Source organism: Gossypium hirsutum, chromosome D05 (assembly GCF_007990345.1).
Source record: "Gossypium hirsutum isolate 1008001.06 chromosome D05, Gossypium_hirsutum_v2.1, whole genome shotgun sequence".
Lineage (NCBI taxonomy): Eukaryota > Viridiplantae > Streptophyta > Magnoliopsida > Malvales > Malvaceae > Gossypium > Gossypium hirsutum.
In genome coordinates this window covers 57307187-57324525 of record NC_053441.1, presented here as the reverse complement: position 1 = coordinate 57324525, position 17339 = coordinate 57307187, and the positions used below count along the sequence as shown (strand labels likewise).

The following is a 17339-nucleotide window of genomic DNA, read 5'->3' as shown; positions in this document are numbered from 1 at the left end:
TAAATATTAACATATTTGTATTATTTTATTTTAAATTGTGTTTTTGGGGGGATGAATTAGTAATTAAGCACTCAAAACTGCTTTTGGGTAAGAAAAGCTAATAATTTTAACTTCTCCATTTGGCCAAAATTGCTTTTGAAAAGCCAAAATCTTAGCCAAAAGTTACTAGCTTAGAACCACTTTTCTCTCAAAAGTGTTTTTTAAGCCAAAAGTGCTTCTTCACTGCAATGCTAAACAAGCCCTTAGTATGCCTTAAAATTTATTTGTGTTAAAAGATAATAATAATGAGCTTGTTGGTTAAGTGGTAAGGCCTTAGCCTACCTATAAGTCTCAAGTTCGTAACTCCTTATGTGTATTCAACCAAAATATTTTTCTATTTTTATCCCACAAAAGTGTCAAATTTTCAAATTAGCCCAACCCGAATTTTTTTTTCCAATTTACTCCTTATTTTAAAATTTGTCCTATTTCTACAAAAGCACCTTCAAGCTCTTTTCTCTTCAAATCAACTCTCAAAGCAAAAAGGAGTCAAAGTTTTCAAAACTCAAATTTTTTTAATCTTAGCATCTCAAAACAAAAAAAATTCTAACTGCACCCCAAAATTTACTAATTTAACAAATTTGAACAAGTCGACTCGACTTGGCCGAGCCAACTCAACCTATATCATCTATTTCTATTGAGTTTTGCTCGACCCTACCCCTAAGACCTGTCAATGTTGTTAAAATTGAAATATTTAACTTGTTGGAGAAGACTAACTGTAGAAAAGTAAGTCAATGCTAAAGTGAGATGAACTCCAAAAACCATCTTAAAATTGATTGCATACCCCAATTTGTAAAAACATTATTTTTTTGTTTTTTGAATTTCTAGGTTTTTCTTAGCTTTTTTATATTATTTTGGAATTTTTGTAATCTTCTTATAATTTCTTAAAAAATAATATATTTGTAAAATTTTTTAAACTATAAATACCAATTAAGGAGAATGTGATAAAATTAGGGGTAAATGTTTATTTAAGCCAAAGAAAATAAAAGAATAATAATGAAATTCACCTTAAAGAATAATTACAAGGACTAGATGAATAATTTGACCTAAAACTTTGTTCAAATGATGTCATTAATATCTTACATCAGCTTTCTTAGAGAGATACCATGAAACTTGTATCTCTTTCCGATAATTTAACATCATTTCAATATTTTCATCTTGAAAAAGATCAAATTCAAAATGATATGTTTTTTTTTAATGAAAATGTTGAAATGGCATTAAATAATTCGAAAAAAGATACAAATTTTATGGTATCTCAAATTTTATCAAAGTATAAGGACAAATAGATTATTTCAACCATCTTTTGTTTAAAATGCTTTTTACATTTATTAGATCACAATATTTTGTTAGTGCTTGTACTTTGACAACATTTAAAATTTAATCCTTGTACTTAAAAAAGTTAAAAATTAAGTTTTTGTACTTTTCTAGTTTAAAAAACTTAGTCCTATCATTAGGATTGTAAGTATTTTCTATTAAAATATGTAAACTTGGATATATACTGAGTAGACTGCCTTCATATAATGTTGCATATGATTGATAATAAAAAATCTATTAAGTTGAAATTTTTTAATGGAATTAAAAATGATTGGACTAGAATTTTTAAATTAAAAAAATAGGAGGATTGGATTTTTTTTAACTTTTAAATTACAGGGACTAGTAGCATATTTTAAACAATTTATTATTCTGAAAATAAAAGAATATATAGTAATTAATAAAATATATTTTTTAAGTTTTTTTTAATGGATTATGTGGAGTAATGTGAAGAAAATTTAGGAGAAATTTTGAAAATTCACTTCTTTATACGTATTTCTAAAAGAAGAATACTTGACATTTATTTTGAAATTTCATCAAAACTTTGTTTTCCTTTTTAATTTTTAGAGTAGTCTTAAATTTATCAAGTTTATCAAGTGTGCGAGGGTTGAAACATATTAAAGCATGCTCTCTGGGCTTTTCTTCATCATCCAAACTATTTTATCAACTCAACTTCCCTTTTCCTACTTTTTTTTTATATATTTTCTTGCCTTATTCCGTCTTGCAATCATGGACTACAACACTTGCTTTCATCTTCTTTTAGCTTTATTCATACCATGTTCCGTACTTTGCTTGGCTATAACAGTCAGGAATCTCAACTCTGATCAATTTGCACTTCTCGAGTTCAAGGATCGCATTGCCGGTCCTCAAAATGTCATGGCAAACAATTGGACGGCCTCAACCTCTGTTTGCAATTGGATTGGTGTTTCTTGTGGCATCCTCCATAAAAGAGTTATAGCTTTGAATCTTACAAGCATGAATCTTAGGGGTACTATCCCTCCACACCTTGGAAATCTTTCATTTCTACTCTCTCTAGACTTGAGTAGCAACCATTTCTATGGCCATCTCCCTAAAGAATTGGGCCACTTGCATCGTTTGAGGATCCTTCAATTAAGCTACAACCGTCTGAATGGGGAAATTCCATCATGGCTTGGGAACTTACAAAGAGTTCGAAGGCTGGAAATGAAGAATAATAACTTTACAGGCACAATCCCTGAAACACTTGTTAACATGTCTAATCTAGAGATCTTGAACTTGGGATTCAATCAATTATCTGGTCAGGTTCCATCTTCCATCTTCAACATTTCATAAAAGAGTTTGATTTGTAATAGATAACTAATTTGATGGAAAAAAAGATGCTTAAAGTATTTTTAGTTGAACAGTTTAGAAGGTATATTTTTCACTTCAATTTTCGACTATGTGTGCAGGCCAGATTCCATCAAGTATTTTTAATTCAACTACGCTCGAAGGTATAGAGCTATTTAACAACAAATTAGAAGGTATGTTTTCACTTTAATTTTTTCCAAACTCCAAAAACATTGTGTTGAATTTGTTTCTTCTATTTATGTCATATACTTTTATCATATTAATCTGATAATAAACAATAAGATTTATATGAATTGATTTATTTTTAATTTTTTAATTTCCATTAAACTTTAAAAAGTAAATAATTCTAATTAGTTTTTTTTTTAATTTTGTTATTCAAATGGTTGAATATAATTAAAATATATTAATTTATATAATAATTTTTCAAGTTATAATTAAAGTATATGTACCATATTTAGTATACGATATAATTTTACTTCATATAATTAAAAAAACATTATTAAAACTAATAAATAATAAATATAATTAAAATATATCACTAATTTTTTGTTAATTCAAAAATAGTGCTAATAATTTTTTTATCATCATTAAATCATCTGGACAAAATCTAAAAATCGATTTAGTGTTAATTCAATTTCATTTTTTCTTTTCTTGATACTTAATAAATTGATCTTCAAAGTTTGTAGATGATATATAATTAATATATATAATATATTAGATCATATAAATATATTATTTATAAATTTATTCATCAATTATAAATTTACTTATTATATAATTATTTGGAACTAAAGTACTTTTTTTGGTTTTTTTAACGTGAATATCTATATTATTATTGAAGCTTTTGATTGAGTTGGTGTCATGAGTCAACCGGGCATCAACTCGGTTAAAGAAATTATAAAAATACCCTTTCATATTTAATATAAGTTATATTGTTTGAGGGTACTTTAGTTTTTTATTTTTAAAAAAAATTATGGTGATATTTGAATCCACATCAATACATAAAACCTTAAATTTACCACTTAAATTTATGATGTCACAAATTAACTCGACACCAACTTAAGAATTGGCAACAACATCATCATAAATAACTGTATTCATTTAGTATTCTTAATTTGATGTATTCATATGTTTAAATTATGTTTTACCTACAATTTAATCTATTTTTATTTTAATATGGTAGATATGCCATGTGTTATTATTAAATAGTTTCAAATTATACATTTCATTATTTATCATAAGTTATTTTAAAACACAAATTTATGTTCTAAATACGTGCTTCTCATATATGTATGTGTATGATAAAGTTTCTAATAATAATTTAAGTATAAAGTAATTCAATATAAATTTTAAATTTTTATTATATATTTTTTAAAATAATATTTTTAATAGAATCAAAATTGTTATTTATAAGGATCCTAAATTTTCTTATGAAGTGAATTTATTTAACCAAATATTTTAGTAAAACCAAAATTCTTATCCATGCATATGATAAATCTTAAAAGTAATAAAAAAATATTTAAAATAAAAAATTCAATAATATAGAAAAAAAAAACAAAGACTATATAATTATCATTTCAAAAGTTTCTCAAAATCCATGCATTTATATATATTATAGATATATTTTTAATATAGTCCTTAACTTTTTTTGCCCACTTTAGTACCTAATATTATCAAACATTCCTAGTGTAGTCTCTAACATTATCAGGTGTTCTTGTTTTAGTCCATTGGACGTTAATAAAATAGATTGAGATATTCAACTAATTATAAATTGCCATGTGACATATGATGACATCATGATGGCATCATCATCTAAAAAAACCAAAAAAAATCTTTAAAATTTCAAATAAAATTATAAAAAAAACAACTACATTATAAATATATAATTGTTTTAAAAAATAAAAATTTGTTAATTTTTAAATTTGTAATAAATAATAAAATTATTAAAAATTGTTAGAAATTGTAAATATTGTAAAAAATTATAAAAAATTATTAGAAATTATAAAAGACGATAAAAATTTTTAAAAAAATTTAAAAACTAGTAAAAATTGTGTAACTTGAAATAAAGTATATATTCGCTAATATTTTTAAAAAAATTAAAAATTTGATATTAAAATTGTATATTGTGGTATAATCAATTTTTATAAAAAATATTTTAATAAATTTTTAATATTTTAAAATATATCAAAATTTAATACTTTACCAACTCCCCAATTCATAAATAGGAGAATAGTGCACTTCAGCTAAGACTCAATCAACAATTCTTTAGAATAATTAAACATGCAACAATAGTTCTTAAGATATTGGTCTAGACACAAATAATTTATCTTGAAATAGTGAAACAATATTTGGAATAATTAAAAACATAGATATCAAGTTTATTTTATTTTTCAAAATGCCATACTAACAGAAAAACTTTTTTAACAGTGTTAATAAATGAACCTAAAATTTTTAATTCAAAAAGTAGAGAGACTAAATCACAGAAAATAAAAAATATAAAGATTAAATTTCAAATATACGAAAAACACAAAAATTTTGAGCAAATAATAATCTTTAAATTTTACACTATAATTAATAAAAATAAATAATTAACCTAATAGGTCAAAATCATACCAGTTTACATTAAAAACAATGACTTTAACATTTTTGTTTCCCAAATCATAACTAATTATTATTCAGTATCAGTCTCATTTTTAAGATTGATTAGATGCCACGTTCTCATGCCAAACTTTTATTTTTATTTTATTTCAAGTTTTACAATATTTTAAAAAATTATTAGTGTATTATATGTTTTGTCTATACAAATCACAAGGACTAATTACTACTCAAAACTTCTTATTATGTCTCAACTTTCTAATTGATTTCATCACATTTTTCCATGCCAAAATTTTATTCTTAATTGATTTAAAGTTTTACAGTTTTTACTTTAATGTATTATATATTTTGTGAATTTGTATACTAAAAGATTCTATTTTACAGGTAATTTACCACCCATCACCAATGCTCCAAAGCTTGAGTTTCTTTTTTTGTGGGGAAATAAACTTAGCGGAACATTCCCAACTCTATCTCCAATGCTTCCATGCTTAAGAAACTAGAGTTGTCACATAACTTATTCTCTGGTCCAATCCCTAAAACACTTGGCAACTTAAGACACCTTGAACGGTTCCGAATCGTAAACAATAATTTCATCACAGGATCTGCTACTGATCATGAGTGGAGCTTTCTTTCTTCTTTATCGAATTGCAGGCATTTGAGAAAAATAGCGGTTTCAGGAAATCCATTGAGTGGCGTTCTTCCTACTTATATCGGGAACCTTTCAAAATCCTTTCAATACTTTTATGCCCATAATTGTGAGCTTCAAGGCATTATTCCTATGGAAATAGGTAACTTAACCAACCTATTGCTTTTACAACTTGGCTATAATAAATTAAGTGGATTGATTCGAGCATCAATAGGAGGAATGAGAAATCTCCAAGGTCTATTTCTTTCCTCTAATAAATTAGGAGGGCCTATCTCCGAAAGCCTCTGTGGTTTGGAGAGACTATACAAGATGTATTTAGGGTTGAATAAGCTGCATGGACCCATACCCTCTTGTTTGGGTAATATTACTTCTTTGGGATATCTTTACTTAAATTCCAACAGATTGAGTTCCGCAATACCCTCAAATTTGTGGAATCTTAAAGATATCTTAGAAATAGATTTATCATCAAACCATCTTCACAATTCACATGCTATTGATGTTGGAAATTTGAGGAGTCTACTGAAACTAAATTTATCAAGGAATCTTCTCACGGGCGATGTCTTATGCACATTTGGGGGTCTTCAAACTTTGGTTTCATTAGATTTATCAAATAATATACTACATGGTCATATCCCTGAATCATTTGATGGGTTGATTAGTTTGGAATTCTTGGATTTATCCAATAACAATCTCTCTGGAGTCATTCCCAAATCTTTGGAAAAGCTTTTATATCTAAAGTATTTTAATGTGTCATTCAATAGACTTGAAGGGGAAATTCCCAGCAAAGGATGTTTTTCAAACTTTTCTAGCACATCATTCATGAGGAATTATGCACTTTGTGGTCCACCTAGATTGCTAGTCCCACCTTGCAAAAACGACATCCACAAAAACTCCCAAATGATTATATTGCATGCTTTTAGGTATGGTTTACCAACAATTGGTATTGTCATAGTACTATTAGTCTTAACTATTATGTATAGAAGATGCCGGCGAAGGAGTACAACTCTACCAATTAAAGATGATTTGCTGTCTTTGAAAACACCGAGAAGAATTTCATATGCTGTACTTTCAAGAGCAACTAATGGATTTGAGGAAAGCAATATGCTTGGTTCAGGGAGTTTTGGATGTGTATATAAAGGGAGGCTTTCAGATGGAATGGAAGTTGCAATAAAAGTTTTCAATTTGCAAACAGAGGGAGCATTTAGGAGTTTTGACATTGAATGTGATGCTATGCGTAATATAGTTCATCGTAATATTGTGAAGGTCATTACTTGTTGTTCAAGTGTTGACTTCAAAGCCTTGGTGCTTGATTACATGTCTAATGGAAACCTTGAGAAATGGTTACATTCTGAAAATTGTTTCCTTGATATCATACAAAGGGTCGACATAATGATAGATGTTGCGGTAGCTATAGAACACCTCCACAATGGACATCCAACACCTATAATTCATTGTGACATAAAACCAAGCAATATTTTACTAGATGAAGACATGGTTGCACATGTTGGAGATTTTGGCGTTGCCAAATTGTTGGGAGAGGGTGAAGTAATGAAACAAACCATGACTCTTGCAACAACCGGGTATATGGCACCAGGTGAATTCTTTTTTTATTTTTGTATGATTATTTTCCTAATTTGCATTTTATATTTTTGTTTCATGTGTATGTGGATTTATATTTGAATAAGCATTTTAGAAATAATTGAGGATGAATGATGTTCTAATTATACTTGAAATACAGAATTTGGAACAATAGGAATTGTTTCTATAAAATCTGACGTCTATAGTTATGGGATCGTACTTATAGAAACTTTCACAAAGAAAAAGCCAACTGATAATGTTTTTGTTGAAGAAGAGACTATAAGGCATTGGATGGAAAGATCATTGCCTAAAGGAGTGATAGAAATTGCAGATGTTGATTTATTAAGAAGAGAGGATGAGTACATTGTTGTTAAAGCAAATTGTTTTTCATCTATCATGGAGTTGGCTTTGAATTGTTCAGCTGAGTTACCAGAAGAAAGAAAAGATATGAAAGATGTTGTGGTTGAGCTGAAGAAAATCAAACAAAGGTTGCTAAACAACATCCAACATTTTTAACAGAGATGGTGAGTAATGAGTACACTTCTAATTATTAATTCACACTTAATTTTATCTTTAATTCACACTTGTGGTTATTCTGGAATTTTAATCATATATATAATATGTCGGTATTCGTAAAAATTAATAAACCATTTTTTTTCTTTTGCTCTCACGTACTAGGCTCTCTTCAAAATCAAAATGGAAACCAATAAAATGCATTAAATTTCGACATCAAGTTATTTTCTTTGTTGGATTGGATTTTCATAGTTTCTTTTTTTATTTACGATATAAATTTATTTTCATCTTTTGCCAAAGGTTTTATTAGGGGCGAAGCCAGAAAATCTTTTTAGGAGTTGAAATTAAATTGTAATTTTTACGATGGTAAAAACGTAATTTCACCGTTTTAATAGCCTATATTTTTATATTTTTTAAAGGATTAAATCAAAGTTTTATCATTTTGGGGGGGCCAAAGTACAATTTTACGTTTATTAATTAAAAATTTTAAAAATTTTAAAGGGCCTAAATGGAAAATTTTTAATTTTAAGGGGGGTTGGGACCCCTACCAACTCTCCTAGGTACGACCCTATTAACAAAGCCCTCAACAAATGGTATTTTTCTCATGTTAAGGTTTTGTCTCTTGATTCTGCTAAGAGCCCTATAGGTTCATGTAGATGGTTGCAAGATAAAGGCTATTATGGGTGATCGTAGTTTATCCAATCAATGACATATAAGTTTTATCGGTTTTCAAGTATTTGCTAACTCTTTCTCTTTATTGTCTTCTAGATTTTTCAATTCAGAGACAAGTATAACACAATGGTCTTAATTGAGCTAGCTTGCCTCGTCAGGTAATTTGTTGCTTTCCAGTTATTTAGAGCTATTTGGAGTGTTTAGTATTTAATATTGTCATAGTTGAAAGTATCATTCATAATCTAATCTAATTGTGTTTTTGGCAAGTGGTTGTTGATCAAGGAAAACTAAAGGAAACTCCACATCTTTACCATCATGTTCTACAAAACAAAGAAACTTTTTTCTTGATGAAATTTGTATTGGGCTATCAATGTTTCATGGATTATGTTGTTTTTCTAATGTAAGAGGGGATTTTGCCAATATTGCATGCAAAATCAAAGTAATATTTGCCAATGCTTAGCTTGATCAACTCTAATGCTGCTGTGGATTTGATTTGTCTTTACAGTATTTAGAGATTATTATGTGAATGTTAAATTACTTTTGGACCTAATACCACCTATTCAAAAGATGAAATTCAGCAAGCCTACAAGTCATTTAATTACTTTTGGACCTCCCATGAAATTTTTATGTATGAAACATACAATATATGGCTTGAATTTCATAATTATATTATATATAATGGACCATTTGTTTCTTTTTCACCCTCTCCACCAAAATAACCATTAACATCATCAAAATCACCCGTATGATCCCAAAGGTCTCTTGGCTTGTTTAAACATGTGGCCAAATTGTTGGGAGAAGGTGATGTAATGAAGCAAACCATGACTCTTGCAACTATCGGGTATATGGCACCAGGTGAATTTTTTTATTTTTGTATGATTATTTTCTTGATTTGCAATTTATATTTTTGCTTCATGCAAATAAGCATTTTAGAAATAATTAAGGATTAATGATGCTCTAATTATACTTGAAATGCAGAATTTGGATCAACTGGAATTGTTTCTATAAAATGTGATGTATATAGTTACGGGATCATCCTTATAGAAACTTTCACAAAGAAAAAGCCAACTGATAATCTTTTTGCTGAAGAAGTGACTATAAGGCATTGGATGGAATATTCATTGCCTAAAGGAGCAATAGAAATTGCAGATGCTGATTTATTAAGAAAAGAGGATGAGTACTTCGTTGTTAAAACAAATTGTATTTCAGCCATCATGGAGTTGGCTCTGAATTGTTCAGCTGAGTTACCAGAAGAAAGAAAAGACATGAAAGATGTTGTGGTTGAACTAAAGAAAATCAAACAAAGGTTGCTAAACAACATCAAACATGTTTAACAAATATGGTGAGTAACGAGTACGCTTGTGGTTATTAATTCACTCTAAATTTTACCATTAATTTAATAATTTTAATCTATTTTAGCATTATAATCATAGATATCTAATATGTCAATATTCGTTTCCATGAAGTTTGTTTTAAAAATCGTGGAAATTAATATACTAATTTTCTTTCTTTGCTCCCATGTACTAGGCTCTATTCGAAATTCAAACTTCCTTTGCAAAATAAAGATGGAAACCAATAAAACGAGCAGCAGGCCTTACCATGATTTAGTTTTATGGTAGCTTTGGGGCATCAAGTTATTTTCTTTATTAGATTGGATTTTCTTAGTTTCTTACTTCATTTACAATATAATTGTGTTTCAATCTTTTGCTAAGGATTTTATTATTGGATTTTTAGTTGCTTTTCTTTAATTAATATGATATTTACTTTCATTGAAAAAAGTATGCATTTAAATTTCATTTATTGTGTTGACGGACTCTCAAAAAATGGTATTATTTTCGTGTTGAGATTTTGTCTATTGTTTAACACCCCTCGCCTGGTCCAATCACTGAACCTGAGCTATAACTACTATCACAGTATAGCTTGTACTTTTGCTACTGCACACAAGTTGACGCAGCTCATGTATTAACATAGTTCGCATGTCAATACAAGTCATAGATTACATAACACACATTTTACTACTTTATAGACTAGCTCGCACTTAGTCACTTTACAAAGAGCTCGCACGTAATTACTTTACAAAGAGCATGTATATGATACAAGCCATACAAAGTCAGTTCACACATAATTTTAATGAACCAGTTCACATATTAAGTTACAATTACAGATCTCACATTTACACGGTCCACACGTTGACACAGATAACATATAAACACAATTTGCATATAAACACTATTTGCATATAACTCAATTCACATATAAACACAACTCACATATAAACACAGTTCGCATATAACTTAGTTCGCATAAAACACAACTTACATATAAACATAGTTTGCATATAAACACAATTCACATATAAACACAATTTGCATGTAACCCAGTTCGCATATACACACAGTTCACATATAACTCAGTTCGCATATAAACACAATTCACACATTGTCACAGTTCACCTCAAAACCATTTATATAGAGTTCGCTTATAACTATATTATGGGTTGGTTACTCATACTTTGAGTGGATAATTAACTCACGCGTTACAAATGCAGTTCACGCAGAAAAATACAGTGATAGTTCACATATGTAATACATTGAAAATTCACACATTCAATACAATGACAGCTGGCATATTCAATGCAATGAGGTTCGCATATTCAAGTAATCTCATGTATCTAATAAGGCCTAAATACATTCACCAAGTATACAAGCATAACAATGCCAATCTAGTTAAACAAATGTGTCTTTCATCAAGCATTACTAACCAGTAAATACATATAGGTATATGACATATATACATTAAAAATCCAAGTCACATTCATGAACCAAGATACCATAATTCAAATTGCACACATGATCATGATTTGCCTTTCAACAGATCATAGTATGATTACAAGTTTTATCTTTATATAAACACTCTATCGGCTCCATTTTATTTGTCCCTGGTACCTAAAACCGTCTATTATCTTAAACGTCTTCTCTCAAAGGCCTAAACGTCCTCCCTAGACTCAACGGCAATAGAAAGACAGAATAATAGATATATGGGTTTTGAGTCAAATAAACATGAAACAAACAGAACTGTAAATCAAAGATAAAGACTTACAATGAATACTACGATATTATTTCTCCAAAAAATATTTACACCGGCACCTCTGATACCAATAGGGGGAAGGGTGGTAGAGTGCGTGCTATGTGTGGAAGGTTATATACTCTTTTAATTTACAAAAGGAAAGTGTTTACAGAAGAGAAAATATAAAAGGGAAAACTATACGATATTTTCAAGATGCCTCTACAATTGATAGCCTATCTTTATTTATAGTCCAATTTCAAAAATTCTATACAATTGTATTTTGAATCTTGAACAGTGATTCTGATAAGGATCCCTTCTTGAATGGATGTGGTTGCTTCCACGTCGCATTTGTCATGTTTCTTGTGTGATCATGGTTGCTTCCACGTTTCACCGTCTTTTCCCATCATGGATTTGATGGTTGCTTCCACATTGCAAAACTTTTTTGTCAGCCTCTGGACGCCTTTGAACATCATAGGCATAAAAAGAAAACACATTATAAATTAGTTAAAGGGAAATTAAGAAATAATAAGTTTTCTGGTAGCAAAAAGTCTTTTTAGAGGAAAAACTTCTAGAAAACTTAAAAAACTAAGTTATAAATGCTTTTTAGGTGTTAAGAAAGATCATATAGTCAAAAACTTTTCTAACAAAAGAAAAGAAGCTAGAAAAAGGATCAAAAGTCTTGAAAAACAAGATTTAAAAATATGTTATAAAAAGGAAACAAATCCTAGTAAAATACTATCAGAAAAAAATTTTGATAATAATAAAGATTATATATTTGTGTTGGAAAATTCTAGAAACACTAGAATGAAAAAACTACAAACAATTATTCAACAAATAAAGTTAGAAAAGATGATGTAATTACCTTTTCAAATTTTCAATCAAGGAAATATTATACATATATTAAAATTACATTTCAGTTTAAAGAATATAAAAAATATTCTTTACATGCTTTATTAGATATAGGAGCTACAACCAGTAGTTGTCAAAAAAATGTCATTCCTGTAGAAAAATGTGAATTAATGAAAAATCCTATAAATGCAATAGGAATAGATGGTAACGAAACCATAATTCAATATAAGGCTAGAAATATATCAATCTACATGAACAATGTAAGATTTGTGATTCCAAAAATATTATGTTTTCCTGTGATGCATGGAGATATATTATTAGGAAATAATTTTATATATCAGCATCTACCATTTTCTATAGATAGAAATTTAATTATTTTATCTGTAGAAAAGTCTTCAGTGGAAATACCACTTGTAGAAAATCATAAGTTTGTGTGTGATAAAAACTTTACACCAACTAGAAAGGAACAAATTAAACAACTAGAAACAAATCATTGGTTGTTTAAAATTCTTGAAGATAATTTTAGTGAAGAACCATTAAAATTATGGAATAATAGTCTTAGACACTGTGATATTAAATTGGAAAATCCCAATAAAATTATCAGAGTTAAACCTATGATCCATACTAAACAAGATATAGATGAATTTGAAGTTCAAATAAATGAACTATTAGAAAAGGGATTAATAGAAAAAACTAATAGTCCACATTCTAGTCCCGCTTTTATGGTAAGAAACCATGCCGAAATAAAAAGAGGAAAAGTTAGGATGGTAATTAATTATAAAAGGTTAAATCAAAATATTATTTTTTGATGGATATTTTATTCCAAGAAAAGATGTTTTGATTAATCAGGCTAAATAAGCTAAATACTTTAGTAAGTTTGATTGTAAATAGAGTTTTTGGCAAATCATGCTAACCAATAAATCTAAACCCTTAATAGCCTTTAGTGCTCCTAATGGACATTATCAATGGAGAGTAATGCCATTTGGGTTATGTAATATTCCACAAATTAAAGACTAGATTGTGTGAGCTCCAAGTTTATCCATTGTTGCGTTCCGCAAAAGGCAACTAAAAGATAGGAAAACAAGACAAAGTAAGCATTTTAAAATACTTAGCAAGTTCATAAGCATAGAATGATTAGCTTGCCTCATTTAAAACCTATAAGTAATTACTTAACCAAGTTTCCAATTAAACCTAACCATGGTAGTACAATTTCCTCAAGATGAGTTCACACAATCCTTCCATATGCTAATTCAGTGTACAAGAAACTCTATTATAATTTAACGCTTTAGTACCACACCAAAATCAATTCCACATTCAACCATGGACATGTTCATATTATCCCATTTGAACTCATCGCTCAAACTCTGTTCATTTCTTGACGATCATTGTAATACAAACAGGGACACCAAAGTGCATATAGAGGCACGAAAATGCAATCAAGGGCACCAGAGTGCAATCAGGGGCATTAGAGTGCAATCATACATCAACATAAAAGCAACTCAAATTACATACACACATACACAATTTATAATTCAATTATCTATAACAATTAAATATAAGTATACCATATAAACTTACCTGGAAAAAACGATAGTAAGCGAAGTGTCAGGGCCTAATCTACAATTTTCCTTTTTCCTCGACTAACTTCTGGTCAATTCAAATCTTAAACTATATTGTAATTCATTTCAATTTATCAGTTCCAATTACCTTACAACACCGTATTCTATACATATGACACTTAAATTTTAATTTTCACAAATTCACTAATTTTTTTACATTTTATTCATTTTAGTCCCTAAAACCAAAATAACCATAACTTTCATATTCAAGCTTCATTTTTCAATCGGATTTCAATTTCATCATTCTATAACCCTCTAGAATCAATAATTATATAAATTTCATGTCAATTTCAAAATATTTACACTTTAGTCCGTATACTCAAAACTAGTAATTTTCTCATTACAAAATAGTCATATTTAACATCTAAGCTTAACATTCAACCAATTAATACCAAAAGCTTAATAATCATCAATGACAACATTTCAAAACTTTACAACTTTGTGAATTAGTACTTGAGTTAATTAAATCAAGCTCCCCGGGATCTCAAAACATAAAAATTATAAGAAAATGACTTAGTTAACATATGATGCAAGAGGATCGAACAAGATTGATGCAAAAAAAAATGGTTTCTGAAGTTCTCTTTGGTGCTCATGGTTGAAGAAGGAAGAAACTAAAGCGGATGATCACTGTTGTTTTATTTTTCTTATAACATATAACACAATTTCATTATAATTTTTAACATTAATTACTTAAAACAAAACATCAATTGTCCACCACTATAAAAAAATGGCCTAATTGCCACTTAAACCCTTGAACAATTTCTATTTAATTCTTTTAACTAATAAAATTCAATAGCTATCAACTTTTATGTTTTTTACGGTTTAGTCCTTGTACCTTAATTACTAATCGTTCATCAAAATTACCAGACCAAAAATTAATATAACACTATAATAGACTCGTAAATATTAATAAATATTATTTACTGAATTGATTATCGAAAAAAGGAGTTCTAAAACTACTAAAAATGGGCTATTACATCTTGATTCTGCAAGTAAAGGATACATATGCATTGGTTGGTGGTTTGAATCCCTATGCACATATTCTCCATAATTATTCTACAGAGGCTGGGTTAAAATCTTGACATGGGGACAATACCTTTAGTTGTTGAGGGCAACATCGGTTGTCTGGTAGACAACACTCAAAAGACTTCTCCCAAATGAGTTGATATCCCTCAACAAAAAGTCAAATACAAGGTTTGTTATGATGATCATTGTAATAACCCAAATTTGCCCGGCCCACATACATTTCAAAAAAAACCAAGCCAAATAAAAAATAATAATAAGGTCCAATTACATTACTGGCCCAGTAAATACCAGAAAAATAAAATTAAAAGTCCAATATAAAAATAGCCCAAATTACTAATAGACCCCAAACCCAATTTTCTAAACCCGAATCTCCCAGGCCCAGAACTCAGTCTGAACCAGGGGAGTACCCCAGAAGCTTCTAGGGTTTCACCGGCGCCACAGCGGTTGGACCCAGACTTCGCGCGTGTATCACCATCAGGCGCGTGCATCTTCCTCACATGGGTGTGTCTCCGTCTGTTGTTTGAGGCTGGCCGAATACCTGCAAATACACACGAAAGCCAGCAGTAACAGAATAACAGATGTAATTTGAGGGAATTTCATTTTATTTATTTTGTTTTATTTTTTCTGTAAATCTGACTATAAAAGAGCCACTGGAATACTGTAAATTTTTATGCATACACAATTTAAGAAATCAAAACAAAAGATTCAGAGAAAGAGAGTTCTAAAGGTGATTTTAAATCTTTCCTTTGCTTCTTCTTTTTTCTTTTTGTTTTTTGTTTTTTCTTTCGGTTATCTTTTCTATGTTTGTTTGATTCATTTTTAAATAAAAGAATATAAAAATAAATATTAGAAAGCAGAGAAGTGACCTTGTGGCCGAATCCTTGCTCTCTCCTTCGTCATCGGAGTTTGGGCGAGGTTCGGAGAATCCTTGACTGGATAATTCACAGAGCGGCGCAAATAGTGTTTAGTTTAGGTTTTTAGTGAAAGGTTTTTGGTTTTTAGGGTTATCTTAGCCCTTAAGCACGGTGATTAATATACATATGTATATATAAAAAATATATTATTAATTTCAAATTATAAATTTTTACCTATTTTCTATACATAAATACTTTATTTCTTTTAAATTTTCTATTATGTTTTACTTATTTCGATTTTTACACATATTATTATTATATGTATATTATTGTTTACATTAAGTTTTTACTCATTTAGATTAAAATATGTATATTAATTTTAAGATTTATTCATTTTTATTTTCGTTTTATAATTCTTTCTTAAAAATTCATTTAAACATTTTTTTTTCATTTTTAGTTCTATTATTAAATTGTTTCAAATCTTCACATTAATTACTTATTTTTTTAATTTTTTTATGTATAATTTTGTGTACATACTTTATTAATTCCAAATTTCCTTTCTCTCATTTTTTTTGTTTTTATAAGTTACATTTTATTTTTCTTCTAGGTTAATGTTGATGTTGATATTTGCATAATGTATGATTGAAATTATTGTTATTCTATTTGTTTATATTTATTTATTGTTCATTACTCATTGATGTACATCTTATATTCAAATTTTGTGTGGTATGTTGCCGCTTAATCACACTACATTTTTAAAAGAAACCGTGTTTCATTAAAAACATTAAAATCATCTTATTTTGTTAATTGTCAAAATACTCGGTATTTGCGATTCTCGAGAGGATTGTGCCCTAACTTACCGAGCTTCAATTTTTTTCGATGAATTTAGATAGCCAAGTATTTCTTTTGCAATAAAACCATACAAATTTCTAAATAAAGTTTTTTGGGATTTCAAAATGTTGAATCCTAACTCACTGGATATGACATTTTGTTATCTCGAGTTAAGGATTTTAAAATAAAGGCAATATTCGATGTTTAGGAATTTCGAGAAATTGAACCCTAACTTACTAGATTCTAATTTCTTATTTGACCCAAATAACCAAATATCCTTCTCAAAATGCATGAATTTTAAATTTTAAAAAGACAAACTTAATTTCGAAGATTGGACTGTTGCACCCTAACTTGACAATTTATTTCTTTGAAATGGGTATGTCTTATCATCCAATTCGATTATTCAAGTTTTCTTTT

General features: G+C 28.6%; 3 protein-coding genes and 1 long non-coding RNA gene across 6 annotated transcripts; 3 read left to right on the top strand and 1 right to left on the bottom strand.

The window, feature by feature from the left end:
- The first annotated feature begins 2076 nt into the window (after window positions 1-2076).
- Window positions 2077-2658, top strand: LOC107902286 (putative receptor-like protein kinase At3g47110). The gene has a single exon (XM_016828499.2). The coding sequence runs from the start codon at window positions 2077-2079 to the stop codon at window positions 2656-2658; it is 582 nt and encodes a 193-aa protein (XP_016683988.2).
- LOC121203408 (receptor kinase-like protein Xa21) lies at window positions 2560-9097 on the top strand. 3 transcript variants are annotated; one of them, XM_041092245.1, is made up of 5 exons: window positions 2619-2628; window positions 2780-2846; window positions 5653-8016; window positions 8788-8835; window positions 8945-9097. In XM_041092245.1, the coding sequence occupies exon 3, from the start codon at window positions 5753-5755 to the stop codon at window positions 7592-7594; it is 1842 nt and encodes a 613-aa protein (XP_040948179.1). In that variant the 5' UTR covers window positions 2619-2628; window positions 2780-2846; window positions 5653-5752; the 3' UTR covers window positions 7595-8016; window positions 8788-8835; window positions 8945-9097. The 3 variants fall into 3 exon arrangements, with proteins under 3 accessions (XP_040948178.1, XP_040948179.1, XP_040948177.1); XM_041092244.1 differs by lacking the exon at window positions 8788-8835 and having other exon boundaries at window positions 2560-2623; window positions 2775-2846; XM_041092243.1 differs by lacking the exon at window positions 8788-8835.
- A 275-nt stretch (window positions 9098-9372) lies between these two features.
- On the top strand, window positions 9373-10446 carry LOC107888066 (uncharacterized). The gene is made up of 3 exons (XR_005913036.1): window positions 9373-9532; window positions 9656-10019; window positions 10205-10446. It is a non-coding gene; the product is annotated as an uncharacterized lncRNA (long non-coding RNA).
- A 4849-nt stretch (window positions 10447-15295) lies between these two features.
- Window positions 15296-16237, bottom strand: LOC121216827 (uncharacterized). The gene is made up of 2 exons (XM_041092246.1): window positions 16104-16237; window positions 15296-15775 (listed from the first exon to the last, which is right to left on the bottom strand). The coding sequence occupies exons 1-2, from the start codon at window positions 16135-16137 to the stop codon at window positions 15507-15509; spliced, it is 303 nt and encodes a 100-aa protein (XP_040948180.1). The 5' UTR covers window positions 16138-16237; the 3' UTR covers window positions 15296-15506.
- Between the last annotated feature and the right edge of the window lie 1102 nt (window positions 16238-17339).